General features: G+C 35.6%; 3 protein-coding genes across 3 annotated transcripts; all 3 read right to left on the bottom strand.

Moving 5' to 3' along the window:
- Positions 1 to 2,836: 2,836 nt before the first annotated feature.
- Positions 2,837 to 5,934, bottom strand: LOC103960405 (15-cis-zeta-carotene isomerase, chloroplastic). Its single transcript, XM_048579730.1, has 4 exons — positions 5,319 to 5,934; positions 4,393 to 4,539; positions 4,048 to 4,257; positions 2,837 to 3,433 (listed from the first exon to the last, which is right to left on the bottom strand). Exons 1-4 carry the CDS (start codon positions 5,751 to 5,753, stop codon positions 3,098 to 3,100), a joined length of 1,128 nt encoding a protein of 375 aa, XP_048435687.1. The 5' UTR covers positions 5,754 to 5,934; the 3' UTR covers positions 2,837 to 3,097.
- A 1,943-nt stretch (positions 5,935 to 7,877) lies between these two features.
- Positions 7,878 to 12,523, bottom strand: LOC103960404 (probable protein phosphatase 2C 33). The gene is given in 7 exon segments (XM_009372877.3): positions 7,878 to 8,314; positions 8,316 to 8,543; positions 9,889 to 10,112; positions 10,954 to 11,071; positions 11,307 to 11,636; positions 11,843 to 12,241; positions 12,362 to 12,523. Coding segments are annotated over 6 exon segments (1,224 nt in total). The 5' UTR covers positions 12,143 to 12,241; positions 12,362 to 12,523; the 3' UTR covers positions 7,878 to 8,290.
- A 4,819-nt stretch (positions 12,524 to 17,342) lies between these two features.
- Positions 17,343 to 19,515, bottom strand: LOC103960403 (CRIB domain-containing protein RIC4). Its single transcript, XM_009372876.3, is given in 4 exon segments — positions 17,343 to 17,875; positions 17,878 to 18,003; positions 19,012 to 19,140; positions 19,242 to 19,515. Coding segments are annotated over 4 exon segments (633 nt in total). The 5' UTR covers positions 19,444 to 19,515; the 3' UTR covers positions 17,343 to 17,699.
- Positions 19,516 to 21,123: the final 1,608 nt, after the last annotated feature.

Raw genomic sequence — 21,123 nt, 5'->3', positions numbered from 1 at the left:
AATGAATTTTAATGATATTTATCGATTAACTACAGAAATTTGTCGGAATTCATTGCAAATTTTGAAATTTTGAATTATTTTTTATTTTTTCTCTAATTTCGACTTAATCTGAATGAGTTGATATACTCATTCCATTGTAAATTTTATAATTTCTGTCAAACACAATTGATATTGATATATCTGTCGATATTTTCATAAATTTGTATATCGATATTTCTATCTTTATTTGATATTTTAAATACAAAGTATATGACAAATGTAAGATAAGTTTGAAATATCGCGACATTTGATTTTAGTTGCACGTAAGTTATCTTCAATTATGTAAAATTTAAACCCCTAGATGTACCACAAAGACTATTCAAATGACAATTACTGTTTTGCCTTTTGTCGTTGGCTGGTTGATATCTATAGAATATATTTTGAAAATTTGACTTATTTCTAATGTCACGTCCCGACCCGGGCCCTCACCACATCCCGAGCTCTACTCCACCGTAACACGATATTGTCCGCTTTGGGCCCCTACCACACACTCACGGTTTTGTTTTTGGGAAATTGTAACATCTCACATCGGCCACGGGAGTGGATCCTAGAAGCCTTATATGTGTATTCCCATCTCTATCTATCACGATGCCTTTTAGGAGCTCACTGCTTTGAGTTCTATCAGAACTCCGAAGTTAAACGACTAGCGTGCGAGAGCAATCCCATGATAGGTGACCCACTTGGAAGTTCTCGTGTGAGTTCCCATAAACAAATCGTGAGGCTGTGGTCGGGGCTCAAAGTGGACAATATCGTGCTACGGTAGAGTCGAACCTGGGATGTGGTGGGGGCCCGGGCGAGGATGTGACAATCGCCAACACACCTTGATTTTGGTCAGGGTGTGTCATCTAAGACTACACAATACGCGTCTAAGTCTTATGTCTAAGAGAAGAAGACTTGGTATGTCACATCTCGTCTATGTGGCATATCTGCTTTGGGACTCCTCATTCTAGTGTGTGGTTTGTGGGGTGGCTGTATAGGAGTTTTAAATTATTTGCGTTTCGTTCTAATTACCTCTAGATCAAGAAATTGATCACTAGAGCAAGTGGCCCTTTACTACAGTGGTGAAAAGGTGTTGAACCCTTGCATGACGGCGTGGGTTCAAACCGTATCGGTAGCTAACCTAACATTATTTAACAAAATTTATCGTTTAACAAAAAAAACAAGAAAAAAAAAGATCACTGGAGCATATGTACCCATTTGCCACCCTTGTAATTGGTTGTTTATGATAACGAAACTCTATCGCTTCTATAAAAAAAAAAAAAAAAAAAAAAAAAAAAAGGACTTGGTTTGCGGGATTGAAACTGATTTCATGAATATTAAGAATTATGAGGTGAAATCTATATCTTTAATTGAAATATATGTTTTAGTTATGGACAAGAGCAAGGCTTGGCTCCTCAAAATTGAGGGGTTCTTAATTTAGACTTGTACTTGGAGGAAAAAGTCTTTAGCAAGGCTCAAGATTTTGATATATTGTCATGGTGGAGGACAAATAAGATTAAATACCCTATTTTACATTAGATAACCCGAGACATTTTGGCTATTCTTATATCCATAGTAGGCTACATTTAGCATTGGTGATAGTATTATTAACCCACATTATAGTCGACTTCATTTAGCACTGGTGATAGGATTATTAACCCACATTATTATCCGAGACATTTTGGTTAAAATATTAAAATATTAGTTTAATATTTTAACTTTTATTGTGTAAACATTATATATATATAGTAAGTTATGGAGTATATATCTATATATATATCCATAACTTACCGTCTGGGCCTAATTTTAACTTTTATTGTGGAATCAAGTTCAAACTCTACTATTCGTGTTGAAGATTTTTCGTTTGGTGACGATACTGATGTGAATGTGGTAAAGATAACTTTTAATTTTTGTTTTTTATTTTTTGGCTGTTGTTGATTGATTGGGATACTAATTCAATTGGTCCATTTCTTTTGTAGGCCTCTTGTTGTGATAATGAGTCACGAGACTTTGTGATTAAACATGCCAAAGCATTAGAGTGTTCGAAGGTTAGTTTTGGGTATGTGTTGGAGATTAGGCTAATTTTTGAAGCTTTGAATCTTCTAGTATACAAGATTGATATACTCGTTTACAGAACCATACAAGATTGGCTAATTTTTGAAGCTTTGAATCTTTTAGATTGGAAGCTTCAACTTTGTAATCATATACATTTTGATTTTATTTTAATCTTGGTCTAGATGTTTTAATTAAAAACTTCCTTGGATTTAGCTGAAAAGTATGTTGCATAATATACTTTAGTTTGAAAATGAAAATAGTTGAAAAAAAATGAAAATACAATTATGGAATTTAAACAAAATTATGAAAAATTCTATTTTGATTTTCAACTTCTTAAAAAACCAGTAAATAAGTAAACGAAGACACGGTTACAGATACATTTACTCGTTCATAAACGATTATGGTTATTGGTATACTCGTTTACAGAACTATCCAACGAATAAACGGTTATGCGGGTAATAATTTAAACAGTAATGAATAAATAACCGTGATTACTCTCCAGCCATAACCGTTGCCCGTACGTAATTCCCTATCAATGATATAAGAAATTTCCCATCTTTTACGATGGCATCAGAGTAGGTTTTTCCTGCACCATTGAAATTTTCGTTTTTCTTCCTCTTTCCCATCGTGTTTCGAGCCCCTATTATGTCCATCATTCAGGTCATCCGAATCTTTTGTTGGTAGTATTAGAGGATACGGAAAATGAATGGCTAGGATTAAAAAAAAAAAAAAAAACGATCTAAATAGTGGTGGAAATCAAATCTAACGGCTTAAAATACCTGTAACATTGACTGATACGTAGCATTGAAGCCTTATCCCGTACATAAAACATGTTATATACTCAATTTCTTGATAAATTGATTAATGATACCAGTGCATATCAGGGACATACAACATGCTTGCGACTAGTGGCTATGATTAGCACGTCTCGAGGAACCTAACCTGTCTCTCTTGCACAGTTTATATACAGTTCCAGCTTCCCGTTCGCAGTCCGGTACAAATCATATGCATTTGTATCTTGTTCCTACCAATGGAGCCGAAAACTGGCTGCCTGCATAAGGGGGTGTGCAAAGTATGCACCTAACGTCAACGCAGTGATTGACAAATATGGCAACCGAATAAATTCCTTGTAGTAATCTTTGGGCAACTTTTGTCGGCCATCAAGAATCGCTGCAAATGGTATGATACTTGTTCGTTTCTTAACAACTTCAAAGGCCTCCCCGTATCTTACAGCTAATCTCCTGTCACCATTCCAAGCACCAAACAGGTGGTGTCCGATTAAACCAAGAGAAGCTGCCACCGCCACGGAGTTCCCTATCCAAATCGTGTGAGCCAGGCACCATATTACCTGTCCGGCCAGCTAAGGGAAATACAAAACCATTACCAAATTGTCTTAACAAATCAGAAATGAGGGGGAGAAAGAGAAAGGAAAAGAGGACAGAAGGTGCAGGCAAACATAAAACACCATTATTATATCTCTACTAATTAATAAAATACTCACAGTCAACCAAAATCCTATAAAATTATCAGTTTAACCTCTAATTAAAACATAACATGAATAAAAAATATGAGGCAGAAATGTAATTTTACACAATCAAATTTTGTTGTTTTTTTTTTCAAAGCCTCACCTACATGTAATCCTAACATATTTCTAATTAAAAAAAAAAAAACACTTCCCACTCCCACATTGTCTATCACTCCCTTCCTCTCTCCTTCTATTTCAAAAACAAAAATAAAAATTTTTCTCACACTTTGTGTGTGCCCATATGCTAGTTAGAGAATAATCAAAATAGCAAATAAACCCTAAGAAAAACTGACAACAGCCTGGTGATTTTGGAAAAATCGAAGGCATCATATTGCATCGAAACTTGAAAATGTTCATAACACATTTTGTACAATTCAATGGTAGAACTGACACCAGCGTTCATTCAAAGACCCAAAGGGCAACCGAATGCCAGTAAATGAACTTGTTACCTGTGGATGCCTGGTTATTCTCATAATCCCAGTTTCCCAAAGATGCATTTTGGGCTTGTCAACGGCTGCTACCTCTAGTAGATTGAAAGTTGAGGGATAAAGGAATAAGAACGAAACGAAATTTGAGAGCCACACAAGTTCATGGACACCAAATACATTCTTCACATCCCATAACTGTAGTCCATCGTACCTGTGGTTAATAAAGAACACCTGAATCACAAACCCTCAGAAGTCAATTCCCTCCACACCGTCGAACAAAGAATTTAACGCAGAAAAAGTAGCAGCGAATGAAGTTAGATATAGAAAAGGAAGGATAGAGTTCCTTATAGAGAGTGAGGAACTCACAACAGTTGTAACAGCCAGTGGTAAAGATGTCCCCGCAAACAAAACACGGAAAGCACGTTCACCAATAAGTTTCTCACCTGCATCACGTAGACTAGCCAAACCACTATGGAAAATGGCAAATATTAGAATCAGGATCAACATCACAACCTGCAGAATACCATTTCAAACCTCAGATTTTATAACCAAAACCCTTATCACATTTTACAGCTCTCAATACAGCAATTGATCAAAAGAAAACCAAAACACAAGGGAATTTATTTATTCCACTAAAAAGAAGCATGCACCCAATCAATGCACGCGAAGCACCTAAGAGGAAACCAGAATGGAAGTTGCACACGCTCTTGTTCCAAAAATTCAACCAAACGAACACTCTATCGAGTCTATCCTATTTTCAGGAAACAACTGTTAAACCAGATTTAAATACGACCGCCCTGTATGGACATTGTCACCCCCATTATCCTCGTCATTATAAAAGCAACACAATTGATACCATAGCTTCCATAAACAGTATTCAACATTTAAAAGTTTAAACACGATTCCTTTTACCGCAATTCCCAACTAAACATTCACAAATTTTACTATCCACATACTGACCACACATCCCCTTCCCTTTTTCACTTCCACTGTTAGTGTAATTATTCTCGAGAATTAACAGAAGACATCACTGTAATGCTGTTTCGAACCTACATTCTGATTTGAACATATTGGTGTATCATCCCATTTCGTTTTCATCCTAATTCAATCCAATTCTTTGTTTCCTTAATAACAACACACAAGCAATTAGTAACACCCTAATGAATGATTAATGATGTTATTAATAGCTTTAATTAAATTCCTCAACATACAAACAACCTGACACCAGCTTTTAACTCAATAATTTGTACTCAATCAAAATTACCACAATGAGATTGAGAAACAAAATTTACCTCAGGGCTATCGGAAAGTTCCGAAACCGCATCGACGAAGGGCTTTCCGAGTCCGGTGGAATTATCCAGCCAAGCAACATTGAGTATGAACAGAACAGTACCCAGAATTGCAGTGAAATAAATCCACGAGGACAGCTTCTGCTTCGACAACACAAACTCAGCCGAGTCCTCCCCCACCACCGGCTGCTCGTCGCCGTCGCCGTCGCTGCCGTCTCTGACGGTGATGAAGGTGCGAAATTTGCGGGACAAGTGAATTTGGTTGCGAGGGATGGGGTGGAAAGTGGGTTGTTGGTTGGCTTTCAGAAAGGTAGAAGCTTTGAGGGTTTGGCGGGTGGATGAAAAGGAGGGGGTCTTGGGCTTGTTTGGGTTTAGGGATTGGGGAGGACAGGAAGAGAAGATGGTTGAGAGGACAAACGTGGAGGAGGAGGAGGCCATTGAAAGTGGAGGAGTAGGAATCTGAACTGCCTGTGATTGTTAACTGTTACAGATTACAGAGAGAAGAAAGAAGGGATGGAAGAAGATGGAAGGTTGGTGGGAAGAGGGAGGGAAAGGAGTATCTGGAGGAAGTTATGCTTTTGGGTGGAGGTTTTGGACTGATGGTACTTTTGTTCTCTTCAGTCGTTCATTCCTCGTACTTGAGGGGTGAGGATGGATGTTGAGGTGGCGGATTCACCGGTTTATGATTAAAATCGTTCAATTATAAATTAGGATGAATTGTTAATTTAGTACTTGGTGGGTATATGGATTCACGGGCTTGTGATTAAAATTATTCAATTATAAATTAGAGTGAATTGTCAATTTAGTTCTTAAATTATCACGGAGTGAAAATTAAATCTCAATACTTTTTTTTTTCCTAAAAAATTAGTCATTAAATTATGAAATTCTGCTAATTACATCCTTAATATTATATTTGAAGCTACTATAATCAATTTCTCTCAATTTAAGTCACGTTATTTGTATGTGATACACATTAGAGGGTAGATTGATAATTTTTTATTTATAAAGAAATAGTTTATGAAGTTAACTTTGGATAATAACTTAGACGTTAGGTTCGATGAAATGTTAAGGGCTTATAGGCGAAAAAATAACGGTATTACACTTTAAAGTGTGTCAAGTGACTTAAGTTGACGAAAAATTGAATAAAATAGCTTTGATAGTAGGGATGAAATTAGCAGTTTTTAATGAATTTAGGCACTTATTTACCTAAAATATAATTTAGGAACCTAATTTTCATAGAGATGATAATTCAATGACTAAATCGGCACCTCTTCCTATAAATTATTTTTATAAAAAACAATTAAAATTAACGTTTAGTCAATCAATTGTTGTGACATCCCACATCGCCTAGAGGAGTGATCCTTAAATGTATATTCTCATCCCTACCTAGCGCGAAGCCTTTTGGGAGCTCACTGGCTTTGGGTTCCGTAGGAACTCCGAAGTTAAGCGAGAAGGGGGCTAGAACAATCCTATGATGGGTGACCAACTGGGAAGTTGCTCGTGAGTTCCCAAAAACAAAACCGTGATGGAATGGTAAGCCCAAAGCAGACAATATCGTGCTACGGTGTGGAGCGGGCCCAGGAAGTGGTCCCGCCCGGGCCGGGATGTGACAATTTGGTATCAAAGCCTAACTCTGGTCGCGTGTATGCCGACAAGGACGTCGGGCCCCTAAGGGGGGTGGATTGTGACATCCCACATCGCCCAGGGGAGTGATCCTTAAATGTATATTCCTATCCCTACCTAGCGCGAGGCCTTTTAGGAGCTCACTGACTTCGGGTTCCGTAGGAACTTCGAAGTTAAGCGAGAGGGGGGCTAGAACAATCTCATGATGGGTGACCCACTGGGAAGTTGCTCGTGAGTTCTCAAAAACAAAATCGTGAGGGAATGGTAAACTCAAAACGGACAATATCATGCTACAGTGGTAGAGCGGGCCCGAGAAGTGGTCCCGCCCGGGCCGGGATGTGACAATTGTAGCATGCAAATAGACAGTTCGTAATTCATTTATCGAATTTGTTTACCTGTTTTTATACAGTTTGATGACCAAACGATCCCATATTTAATTGATTTTTTGGAGAGATGATCTTTACATTTTAATTTATAATATGAGCAACATAAATGCTAAGAAGATTTTTTCAAAGTGAAACTCATAATTAGCATTGCTAACATTATAAAACATTATGCAAAAACATGAGATGACAAAGAATCCCTATGGAGAGTCCCACTTTTAAGAATCTTCTTAGTATTTCTCACATGAACAATTCGGATCGTAAGTGAAGTTCTGTGAATCAGCCACATAGTGAATTGAGGAGGAATTATTCAAATACCGGAACTCCTACTCATTCGAGGAGCCAAGTTAATCCCTCATCGATGCAGTCTACCGAGTGTGTCCTATCATTATCATATCATGAAACACGATACGTACTACTCATGGATTTCCGTCACATAATTTGATTATATCCAGCATTTTCATCCATCAAAGACAAAATTTCGTGTTTTGCAAGGCATTAAAAAGCCATTGGAGGGCCTAATAAAGCAATTAGAAATCAAATGCAAGGCAACCAGGAAAGAAAAGACAGCTTGGATTACAAGAAAAAGCACAAAATAAGAAGACGAGCAGAAACATACTCACCCAAGGAGAACATTTCCGACCACTCACCAACATACAAAATCAAGGCAGCCTGAACAACCACAAGGCTTCAGGTTCAAGACTTGTATTTACAGAAATCCCAGATCGACGACGCTAAAGAGAGACAATGTAATACCGCGTCTCCCTTCAAACAAATCTGAAAATAGAACCTGAAATCCTTTTTTTTTCGCCGAGATTTATGTGAAAAATAGAAAAAAAAATCAACCAATCACTATAACAATGAAAAGAGATATAGACAATGACAAGAAAATTAATCACCCTACAATCAAGAAGGCACAGGAGCAGGCAAGTCGAAAAAAGTGTGCCACTGCTGCTGTTGGTTTTTGTACTAACTCCCTTCCGGATACTGCAGGCGATTTTCCAGAGCTCATTTCCTCTCCGGTTGGCGAGAAATGGGAAGTAGTGTTTGATGAATTGGAGTTGAGGAAGAGGCAAACCACAGCACAATCATCAACCTTGGCATACGGATATTTTATCCTCCAAGCACGAGTTGCTGACTCTACCAGGGCTCGAGCAGCAGATGGTCGTGGAGCTAATGCTACTATATCCACTACTTCCTCATTTGAGAGGACATCCCATATCTGCAGAGGACAGGAGACAATATCTAAGTAAATACATGTAAGCCAATACTAAACCATCTGTACAGTGACACTTTTCATGTGCATATTTGAATCTATGACGTCAGTTGGATTTATATGGTTTTTTTAAGTTAAGTCGACTTGTAAAAATTATCAAGATATCTCCACTAGCGGATCAAATAAACAGCACTTCTGCCCCCAAACGAAATAAAACACATCTGCCCGGTAATCAAAGCCAGTTTCATTGTAGATAAAGTTAGAAACCTCAGAGTTTTGGATTTTCATGTTTTCCAGACCAAGAACATGGTACTTTAATTCAAAGAAAGAAAAAGAATAGAAGAATGCTTAGAGAGGTGGAAGATTAACTACACAAATGGACGAATTAAAGACTGAAATTAAGACTCCAATGGATGAGGCTAAGCAGGAATATTATAGAGAGAATGTACAAACACGAAAATAATTTTTTCGTTGCTGGCAAGGAAAAAAAAAAGGTAAAGATAGAAGCTTTTTTACAATTCCAGCGCAGGACTCAAACGCTTAAACAGAACACTCTTATGCAGATTAATTCCACCATTCTTGCTCCGATACCCCTATGTGCATGACTTGACATGTCAAACCTTCCTCATATGTTCTAACACTATTACCATGCAGAGATTATTGCTAAACGGTGAATCTGTCGCACTTCAACCTTATTAGCGCTAATCAACATGCCTTTGTTGCTTGAAGAAGGATAGGGGACAACATCTTCCTAGTTTAGAAGCTCACGACGAATTGCATAACACCCTTGGCACCCTGAAAATGTTTCCTTAAGGTTTACCTGATAAAAGCCTATGAAATGGTACACTGGGGTTTAAGTTTTTATGTGCTTACAGCTTTGAAGTTTCTAGTTGTTATGGTTAGTATATTAGTGTTTGCTTCTCCATTGGCGATGGAAGAAGTCAAATACTATCCTAGTGAATACTCAAAAGTTCCATCCCACTACCATTTCTTTGAGGCCTGCTGATCCTATACATTCGCTCCTTGAGTGGATACTCTTCCCATTATCTGTATTAGCTTAGGCCTTTGGATGGTTCCGACTTCTTGCCTCTAGATGGGTTCGTCTTTATTTGAGGGGTCCGGTCGTATCCCTTCCCCCGCTTGCATTTATTTTGAACTTACAGTCTCCGTTCTGTCCAATTTTAGTTTACTGCTTAATCCACCACTAACCAAAATAAATAAATACATTGGCATTATAGTTTTCCACTAAAGACCATAATAAGTGTGACACTCAAAAGAAAAATATATGCTGGTAAATTGCATCTATACAAAAAGCTGTAGGCCACAACATATAAGGAAAGAGATTTCTTACCCCATCTGTAGCTAACACTACAAATTCATCCTTCTCAGTGAGGCGACGATAAGATAAATCAGGGACAGAGATTAAGCCAAAGTCCTTTAGGCAGAAATCTCCAAAAGCCCGTGCCATGGCCAGGCCAGGTGAATTACAGTTGGGCAACCAAACTCGAGCGATCTCAGGCTCATTTTGGAGAGCAAATACTCGTCCCTTGCATAGCCTGATCCTCTCTGCTTCCCCTAGATGGATACAAAAAAATTGGATTCAAAACTAACTTTAATGACCCCATATTATTAATCCAGGATTTATAATTGTATGATAAAGAATGATTACGTTAAAACACCAATTAAGCTACAAGTAGTAATAGTATATTGACCATATCAACTACTGCAACACCAAAATTTTAAGTGTGTATGCATGAGCACATGCCCATGTGTAGGTGGGTGCTGCAAGTGTTCATGTCAGCATGTGAACTTACTTTCATAATCCAATTCAAACAAACAAGCTGTATCCATGCACCCAACCATTTCAAAACAAATTTGCACTCAACTACCAAGAAATGGAGTAAACATGACATGCTGAGACAATAGATAACATCTAAGAGGACATATTGACCATGGTCCTCTGCAAAGGAAAGACCTTGTAAAGCACTATGCAGCTAAGGCTTTTCAGCCTTCGATATGGATGCGGGCTTTCATTCCCTTACTACAGAAGTTTCCACAGCACAACTATTCAGTCCTAACTCCTAAATCGCGTCACTTTTCAGATTAATATTAGAGATATTTTATTTTGTGCATCAGGATTCAGTTGTCACAATGAATTATATATGACAAATCAGAATCTATAATTGGGTCACTGCTCTTGATTTATAGAAACTATCAAAGATAGAAATCGTCATCTGGATCCCATTGTAATAATTTAATGGTTCATAATCAATTTAAGGAATATGAGACTGATATTATGAGTAACGTGTGCATTTGACAAGCGGTAATCAAATGCAGCGGTTAAATATAAAGTTCAATTCTTCATATTATTTAACTTTTAACTCTAGACTAGAAAGAGTGAGAGAAAGAAAGAGACTTGGAAGATTTGGTTTGAGGTCTACAGTCAACTGAACAGCAACGAGGGAACCATCTTTATCTCTTGTGCCCAATACAGCTCTAGAGTCCCCAACATTTGCAATAACAAGATCCTGACCCTGTAAACACCCGTAAGTATTTAAAAGAAAATTTTACAGGTGCACTCTTGATGTACCAAAACTTAAGTAATAGCATCTGAGCTCTTGGATCAGATACGGACTATTGCGATGCAATTTGTCGAAGATAATAAAAAGAAGCCGATCTACTGAGCATCTTAATGCCTGTATTTCATCCGAAAACTGAAATGTTATTAGATTAATACAAGGATCTTGTGACGCTACGCAAAAAAACTACCTGCTTGACCAAGGTGACAGCAGTTGTCCCGCTGCAATAACAATCAATACGGGGGTGTAATTTGAGCTCCTTGTCCATGACCTTAAAAGCCTTCAAAAATGAATCTTTCAATGTCATAAAAAGATCACAGCGCTCCTCATCCTTGCCTTCGTGATATGCAACAGCCTCGCTCGAATCATCAGCAGGCCCGTTCCTGGCATTACCATTCAATACCCACTGTGAAGTCAGCCGCAAAGGTAGAGCATCCCTCACCTTCTTTGCAACCACATGGCCAAAAGGACCATGCCCATCAAAAACACCACAGAAAGTGGTATCCGCCGAACCGAAATTCTGTCGAAACACCACAAAGATATTCAGTTTTGCAGCAATCAATGGTCCAGATTCGCAGTTTGACAACATAATATCATAGGCAGACAACATAACATGCAATAACATCATAGACCGGCAACATTAAAATCCAGACTGTCGGATAAAATATCTATTTCTATACAATTATGATTGGATAAACATTTGAGTAGAGAGAAAAAGCAAAGCACCTCCCAAGCAATCATGGCGTCCTGATTGACCCCTTTCTTGCCTTGCTTGCTGAACAAGGAAGTAAAGTCAGAGGACCCATTCAAGAACTTCCTGTCATGGACTCTGTGCAGCCACATCTCCACGTTATCGGCTGACGGTGTCGTTGAGGACGGGGAGGAAATCGCAGCCACCCTCCTCATCCGCCTCTTGCTGTCGGATGAAGGGACGGAGCCGTAGGCGGCAGCGCTGCCATCAGCAGAGAGGCAGGAGCCCATGCCGAGGGCCCTGACGACGTCCAGAAAGCACTCCAGCCCCACCATACAGTCGGGGCCCCTCCGTGTCTCCGCCGTCGGATCCGTCGTGGTTTTTGGAATTGAATTTCGGGGATTTCGAGGATAATGGATAAATCTGAGTCACTGCTGTCAGTTCCCAAATCAAATCCAAATGTCAAATTACTCGAATTTATACGGATAATTTGATAATTCGATTGAATTTGGACCAAGAGAAAAAGAAAAGGATAATCGTTTATGCGAAATTACCAATTTGGTGTTGACGGAAACGGCAGAGAAGACTTTGATCAGGCGAAAGCAACCACCTTTGATTCTGATTTTCTGACAGAGAGAGAGAGAGAGAGAGAGAGAGAGAGGAGAGAGAGGGAGAGGAGAGAAGCTTTCTGTTCTTTGTTTTGTATTTTATCCCCAATGGCTGACGGACGTTGAAATAGCAATACTTTTACGACTGCTTCTCACTTGGACCTTTTCGATTTTTATTTTTATTTTTTAAAATTTTACAAGGTTCAAAAAAACATTTTTGTTAAAAGCGTGTTTATTATAGCTCGTTTGAATATACTTTTAAAATGACTAAAAGTAATTTTGGTGAAAATATTTTTTAAAACAATCCTTAATAAAAATGCAAGTAAATCCTGAAAAATCACTTAAAGTACGTCACGGAAAAAAACATATAACTGGTGCTTCTTGTAAGAAGCACTTAAAGTGTTTTTGGAACTCAAAAACATTTTCTTCAAGATTTTAAAAGCACATCTAAACGATCCCTTAATTATCAGATTATAAGTCTTAATTACCGTGTTTATTCTTTATTGCTGACGCATTTTAATATTACTCAATTTTTATTAATAATTATTATGTTTAATTGTTTTTACATTTGTTATGAGTTTTATTTATCTGGTTCTTTTTTTAACAACTAACAATTTAACTCATAAACACTATTGCTTTACTAAAAATATAGCTTTATTGGCACTCAATTTTCACCGACTTATTTATAAACGTTAAATAAATTCTAATTTCGTATGGTGCAGTTGATAAATACAAATTTTAAAATATAAATTCATCAAATAGTAGGAAGTAGGGTGATGAGCATTACCACAAACTTAAAAATGCTGAGCAAAAATGAACCCAATTTCACCCAATAATCTTCATCCACGGCGCAAATGGGATTCGATTAAAATTGTTGATTTAAATATTTAAATTAAAAATACGACTTTAGGTCCTAAAATATCAAACAAACCAAAAATCAAATGAAAACTTTGATGAAGAAAACCTACAATGTAACGACACGACCATGTGAAGTTTTAAGTTCGAGTATAATAAATGAAATATTTAGTACGAACTTATTCACGTAACATATATGGTGACTCACAAAAACTTTGATTTAAAATGAAAGGGATGTTTCGGTGTAGGTTGGCCGCACCATGCATGAGCAAGTGCCAATTGGATTGGATGTGGCAATTAGCCTAATTATTATTAGGAATATGGATTATAGTTTATCTGATTTTTTTTATTTTAATATTAGTTTAATAGATCGATTAATTAGTTGTCAGACAACGAAATCCAAAAAATTAGCGAGATGATGTAATATACTTATATGGCCGGCAGCCGCCTTCTATATTGGATAAACTTCAAGTAGGGGGTTTAGTCTTATCAACTAATCAAGTTAAATGGATGGTTCTGGATCTTTTCGCATGAGTTATAAAGTTTCAACTTTCGGTATTGAAACTGTCCCCTAATATTTGTTAGCGATAATTTTAATGGGTTAACTTATTAGTTATTAAAAGGGGAATAATTAGTCGAGATAAAATTCGCATTAGGATGCACAAGTAGATTGCTTTTTGTAATACAATGTTTAGACTATAGACGAGAAAGTTGATCTCCTAGTCATTAATTCCTAGTTATTTCAACTTGGAAGTAATTCATAATTTTAAGATCATCTCTAAAGAAAATGTCAAATTATAACAGTCAAATTGTAATTAATAGCTAATGTGATAATTTGAAGTCTTATGTCATATTTTTTGTACTTCTTTGGCCGAATTGTTAAATGTTATTTTGTTATTAATATAGAATTTTAAATGGTTGTATTCATTAAGGAGTTGTTGAAACAAATTTTTATTTGTTGAAATATTAGTGGAATAAGTCACTCACTATTAAAATTAATTAAAAATAAATTTGACATCATTGTTAAATTTGATTTCTAATCACAAAGGTTTCAAATCCAGCAAATGACATATAGTTAGAAGGATTTTTTAATGTAAAAATGAACAGTAACACTTGAGAATTTGACATCTCCTTTAGAGTTTGAGATGCACATGTTGATTTTGTTCAAATTTTTTAAGGAGGGGTTTGGTCAAATTTAGTAACTGTACCATATTTATCTAAAAAAAAAAAAATTAACTGCACCATGAGTGACTATATATATATATGTGTGTGTGTGTGTATATATATAAAATTAAGTATTGTAAAGTCGACAATATGTGTGCAGTAAAATATAAAGTAAATAAGACATAATATTTACAAGGTTCGGCAATGGTGCTTATGTCCTCGAGACAGCAGTAATACTTTCTTTCATTATCTGAAATAATAGGAGTACAAAATAACTCTCACTATTTTTTATTTTCTCTATAGTTTGGCTCACTGATAATTTCTTCCGCATCTCTCTTCTTTCCTCCATAGCTCCTCTTTCTTTCCCCTGTATGTTTTTCTCTCATCTCTTTCTTCTTCTTCTCACCTCTTCCTTCCTTCACTTTACAAACTTTCCCCAAATGAATAGTAAAATATTGTGCATGAATAGAAATCCATCCCTTCGTATGAATAATAATTCATCTGATTTTTCTTCAGATGAATAATAATAAACTACTCATGTGGATCATACACATATTATATTACAACATGAAGCACGTTCTGAGGGATCCAGCAGGTACCAAAATCTGAGCCCTAAAATGAGCAACATGTGCACACTATTACTCCAACGAAAAGTGGAAGTGCGTGCTGCTTTTGCTTTTGCGGTGGCCTTAAAAATTAATAAAATCAATTATTAAGCTATTTGTTTGATAAAATATGGTTAGGAGTACCTTTCAAATTCAACTAGTTTAAGAGCTCGTTTATAAGTGCTTATAAAATGATTGAAATTATTATTTAAGAAAATATTTTAGGACTTCAAAAGCATTTTTATATAAGGAGTCCTGATTACGTACTTATTGAAGGAAACATTTCAAGTATTTTTTTTTAAATTCACGTGCACTTTTATTAAGATCGGTTGCATAAACATTTCACCAAAATGTTACCTACTATTTTAAAAATATTTCCATACAAAACCATTAAATCGTAAAATCGATTTAGACCCATATTATAATTTAGCTGAAGTCCCGTATCAATCTCGTTGTATGCACACGCAACGAATCTTTTACGCATGTGATGATTCCGTACGATGAGGATGTGCACATAGGCTGACGTTGGAGGTATTACCAACCATATGTGTTCAATAATTAGGAAAACTAACGAAAAAAATTTGAAAATTTGGAGTTTTAAGGTAAAATAAAGGGTAAAGTGAATAGTATCATGATTGATTTTTTAGTGTAAAATGTTATTTTTGTTAAAGTGAATAGTACTATGAGATTTTCGTTAAAGTTACCATAATTATTTTGTTAAACTTTTTGTACTCTGGGCTCCTTATCGGGCCTCTTGCATGTTATATTGGGCCTTTTATTTTCTAAATTTCCCTGTTAGACCTCAAAGAAGCCCAAAAAAAGCCCAACATTTTCTTACATGCTTATTATTCGGTTATCGGCAATGCAAGACCTTTTATCCTGAGATTCTTATATTTGCATATGTACTATGTTTACTTGACAGAAATGAAATAGGGTAGGAATGTAACAATTTAAAAATAAAAATTTACAGAAAGAAAATCAAATCAACTGGCCTTTCCATGATACTTAGGTTTTGGACTACAAATTTAAAGTAAAGTTAAGGGTCTATTTGGTATCCTATTTGAAATTTTTTATCATTTCTCAAAACATTTATTGAAAACAATTCTCTGTAAGACTTAAAAACTTGATTGGTTTGCAATTTAAAAATTTTAAATATTATGACTTAAACTAGACAAAGATATCTAAAAATAGGGGATCGTAGAAGAGGGAGAAAGAGGAGAGAGGAGGAAAGAAAGTAAAAGATGAATGAAGGAAAGAGAAAGAACTGAGAGAATGAATAGAACGATTGGAAGAGAGACGAAAAAGGTTAAAAAAAAAAAAAAGAAGAGAGAAAGAAGAAAAGAGAGAGATAGATTTGGAGTAAGAGGGGATGGGGGAGAAAAGAAATGAGTAAGTTTAAAATCTCTAAAAACTCTCTTTTTATGTTTTTAGATAATAGACTATATTTTTTAGTTAGTCTTGAGTTCTGTTTTTAAAAATAATCCTACCAAACAAGTTTTTAAAGTCTAAAACTTGAAATTTGTTTTTGAGTTTAAAAAGTTGGATTCAAATAGAGTACCAAACATGCCATAATATTTTTTTTTTTTCTGATTTCTTAAGTGCCAATAAACACAGAGAAAGTTTTGAAGTAAGCTAATCAAAATGATTTCAATCTCATTCCTTGTAAGTAAACATGTTTTGAACAATCAAAACATTTTTAAGATTTGAAATATTACCGTCCAGAGAAATGGGTTAACACAAAAACTGGTAGGGTTAACAAACAATAGTTTTTATAAGGTGGTATGATTTTAGGGCAAGGATAACATGACACACGCCAACCACAATATCTAAGTAAACATTAAAATTGAGGTATATTGGCCAACACTTAAAAGGTGATGAAACCATAATATGCAAGTGATACGTAAAAAATACGAATAAATTAAAACTGAAGCGTGAAATTAAATTATATTGAAGTGCGCAGTGTGGGATGAATCTCTATTACAATTTACAATACATGCAGTATTAGAACATAGATAAAAGTGCAGTAGAGTATAGAATATTTTCATCCAATGAATGTTTATACAAAAAGTAACAATAATAAACGTTGGATGATTAGTGTTATTGATAACTTCCATTTACTTTATATATTGGTGAATAATTTGGATCATAGATTTATGTCGTTATCTAACGAGGCCATTCATTTCGTATAATATCAAACTTGATTGTGCAAGTTTTATCACAAAAATCTCGGTGTAAAATAGAACTGATTAGTTGTAGTATATAGAGAGATTGTTCATTAGAAAATTATATTCCAAAAAATGCACTACCACTCAATAACCAAATTGCTACATATATATAGTAGTACCACTACAAACCACTTAAAACACATATGACACCAATTCAATCGATCAGCAACAACAAATAACAACAACAATAATCAAATCTTACTCACTAAGTGGGGTTGAGTGCATGAATTCTACAATGTCATTGCACTTGGTTTTGCGCCAATTCAATCAATATATCAGCATGGTAAACCAATTCACCCACCGGCCACCTCCTCAAACTCAAAATCCTAGCTATATGCATGCATGCATGCATAATCTGTGGTTAAGAGGCATTAACATCATGATATAGGATGATCAAAGATAAAACGGACCAGGTAGCTTCAATTACTATATTAACTAGCTAAGATCTTTGGGATCTTCCAGCGTCTTGAGATCAACAACGAGCTGCTGCTGCTGCTCAGGTTGGTGGGTGGTCTGTGCAGCCATGGCAAGCTCAAACTGCTTTAAAGAAATTGAAGGGAAAGAAAGTATTTCTGGAGTGTTGAAATTATTTTCCCAGCTGCTAGCTTTTAAGGGTTTGCGGTGGTATTGGTAGTGGCAGACCCATCCAGTCCTATGTGTGTCACATGCTTCACGTCCGTCGGCAATCCAATTTCCATCTCTCCTTCCTCATCCTCTTCCTCAATCTCTTCCTTGTAAACTAAAAAATAAACATATAGAGGATTACCAAAAGCATAAACGTACAGATATTAAAAACTAATTAGAAAGAACATATGTTTTTTAATCTTTATAGATATATCATTCACCACAATTAAGTTTTTCTTGGTATGGGACAAAAGGATCTTCTTGGTAAACAACCCAATTCCCTTTTTTATATTTCTATTTATATATGCGTATCAACATATAACGTATACTCTTTTAAAGACAACGTTTGTACATTTTTACTAGGATAATACTAGGTGAATCAAAAGTTAAATCAAATTTGCAAATCAAATTATGTGTTACCAATATGAAATAAGTACGTTAATCAACACTTAAAGAATAATTCAATCATCAACAACCACATCATTTGGTTTAGTGCTATTCACACTCATTTTTATCTCTTAAATATCCTTGTTAATTTTTGTCTATTGATTTTTTTTAATTTATTCAATCAGACAGGTCAGAAATTAAAAAATGTGAGAAATAAAAATAAGTATATGAATAACAACATCCTATACATTTTGGTTAACCAAGGACCAGAACCAAGTTTCTCTTTCAAGTATTTGACACTCAAATTTTCTTAGTGGCCGCCCACCAACCTAGCATTTTTTTTCAAAAAAAAAGCCACCGAGTAGCCCGCCTAATAGCAACGCTAAAGTATTTGATCAACTAATTAAAATATTCTAAGCCCGATCTCACTTGCAAAAAAGTGAGCTAACCACCCCATTAAAAATTCCTCGTTCCACTCTTGATCAGAATCACGTAAGATAACACTGTTATCAATTATGCGTTGATCTAATCACAATTTGACCAAAAAAGATCTAGATTTGATTCATTGCAAGATCATACTAATGTAAATGGGCACTATCTGATCATGCATGCATCAAGAATTCAGTTAGTGGTACATTATTTTAGGGTTTGTATTCACTATTTGAGCATGCATATATATATATATATATATGTACATATATAAGGATTATAGGCAGTGAAATATTGATCCACTTACCGAATATTTGGGAGAAGCTTTTTATGCTTCTGATCAATCTCTGCATCCCACTGGATATTTGAGTCCTCTTAAGAGTCAGGAAGTGAAAAGTACCACTCTTCATTTTTTCTCCTTGTGCTTTTGGATCATCTTCCATTATCAAAAAAACCCAATAAATACCAACTAGCTAATTAATTTGTGACACAGAGAGAGAGAGAGAGAGAGAGAGAGAGAGAGAGAGAGAGATATACTTGCTGTATGTGGAGGTGGTGCTTTAGGTTTTCTTTGTTGATGATCAGCACTTGCTGCTGCGCCAATAGCAACGCTGGACTGAGAAGCGCAGCCAATGCCAAAAGGAAGAACAACAAATCTCTCCATTCGATCCCTCATCCCTTCGGACACAAAACTACAAAGCCTAAGCTTTTTTGTTTTGTTGTGGGACTTACAAACCATGGAAGAACAACGTAATGGTGTTATTATATCGATCAGTTGGTGTTGACTTTATGAACAAGATAGAATGATGCAAATGTGGAATGTTTGATTGATCCACCTTATATATTGTTGTTGTTGCTCTAGTTTGATGCGTGAAGAGGAAAATATATAACAAAGTTATGATTATTGTGGAGTGGGTGCTAGAGTTGTTGGTTAAACTGCAACTTAACCTACTTTTGTGGTGATAGCAAGTCCAATTTGTAGGATTGGTCCACAAACCAACCTTTCAACTGTTCCTATAATAATAATAATTATACCTTGATCATTTTATGGTGGGCACTCCTTACTTGCCTCTCTTTGAGACCAAGCCACCTCTCCTTGCTCTCATTCCTTTTCTAGCTAGCCTTGTCATTTTTTTTAAGGAATGCAACACTTATCACATTTTTCATACAACAGTTATACCACTTTTCTAATAGTGATCAGGTCCACAGACATAATAAGAATAACATTTTTATTCTTCTTTTGATAGATATAAATCGATATTAAGAATTAAGTCGTTTTCTAAGTAAATAATTTAATAGATAATATTGATTTATCCAGCTCAAGTGACAAAATGAACTTATCATAAATCCACTAGAAATTTTTATATAGCTATACTTCTTTCTTACACACCTTTAGATTATCTTCAATGGAGAAAAATATTTGTACTTAGAAGTTATATTTGTATCTAAATTTGACTTAATTCATTTCTAAGTACGCTTTGGCGGTTCCGCTAACCACAGGGAAAAACAGGTACGCTGATAGTATATCAAAGTTGTTCGCGTTAAGGCCACTTGGCAGCGAGATGAGCCTTGGGGCCTAATGATTGTAGACTTTTTAGGCGCTATGCCAAATAGAGTCTCGTAAGCCCTTCAAGGTACGGATAACATCTGCATGGTCCGTCAAGGGAAGGACAATCATATTGAGCTGATAATACACATGATGTACTCTAACAAGTCGAGATATTTTATGTCCTAACATATGACTTTGGTGCTATGTATATGCAAAGTCATATTTTATTTGGATATTACTCTAGAGTTAAAAGTAGGACCTCCACTTTAGAAGATTCAAAAGTTATATTTAAGACTTTAATAATTCTCTAATGTATAAGAGTTAAAAGTTAAAAGTCAAATTTAACTCTGTATGCATAAGATGTTAAACTTACACCACCACATTTGGAATCAAATATGACTTCATAACTTTTAACTTTTTGTTCATGGATAAGCTAGAGATAAAACAAAAGTTATAATATTTAGTGTTTTTTTTAGTAGAATCGATAGTCTACACTAATCTATAGTAAGGGAAAGGAGGAGGATGCTTTGAACTAGGAATGTAGGAAGCTAAAAAGGAAGACCCTAATCACTAGAATAATTCACCACTTATAAAATTATAATATTTAGTTTTCAATGTGGGTAACTTACTTATAAAATTATTATATTTAGTTTGCAATGTGGGTAACTTAGTCATAATAAATTTCAAAACTAAAATGTTTTCAAGTGTGGGAAAGCAAACTAAGGGGCTCCAAAGGTTTCGGACTTCTTTCTCTATTGGAGTTTCAAACTCCGTTACTCCTTCTCCTAGTCGTACACTTTGGTTTATTTGTTTGACTAGCATCCGATAGATGAATTTTTATTACTCTCATATTAATTGATAGCTTTGCTA

The sequence above is a fragment of a genome, unplaced genomic scaffold, assembly GCF_019419815.1.
Source record: "Pyrus x bretschneideri cultivar Hongxiangsu unplaced genomic scaffold, Pyrus_bretschneideri_v1 Contig14, whole genome shotgun sequence".
In the NCBI taxonomy this organism is placed as follows: Eukaryota; Viridiplantae; Streptophyta; class Magnoliopsida; order Rosales; family Rosaceae; genus Pyrus; species Pyrus x bretschneideri.
This window is presented reverse-complemented; position numbering and strand designations above follow the sequence as displayed.

What these genes read in the sequence shown, in the direction of transcription:
- LOC103960405 (XM_048579730.1), bottom strand. Translation starts at nt 5,753, where the DNA reads ATGGCCTCCTCCTCCTCCACGTTTGTCCTCTCAACCATCTTCTCTTCC. An exon ending in CACTGGCTGTTACAACTGTT is followed by an intron (nt 4,258 to 4,392) that starts GTGAGTTCCTCA and finishes TTTGTGATTCAG; the next exon opens with GTGTTCTTTATTAACCACAG. An exon ending in GAATAACCAGGCATCCACAG is followed by an intron (nt 3,434 to 4,047) that starts GTAACAAGTTCA and finishes TATTTCCCTTAG; the next exon opens with CTGGCCGGACAGGTAATATG.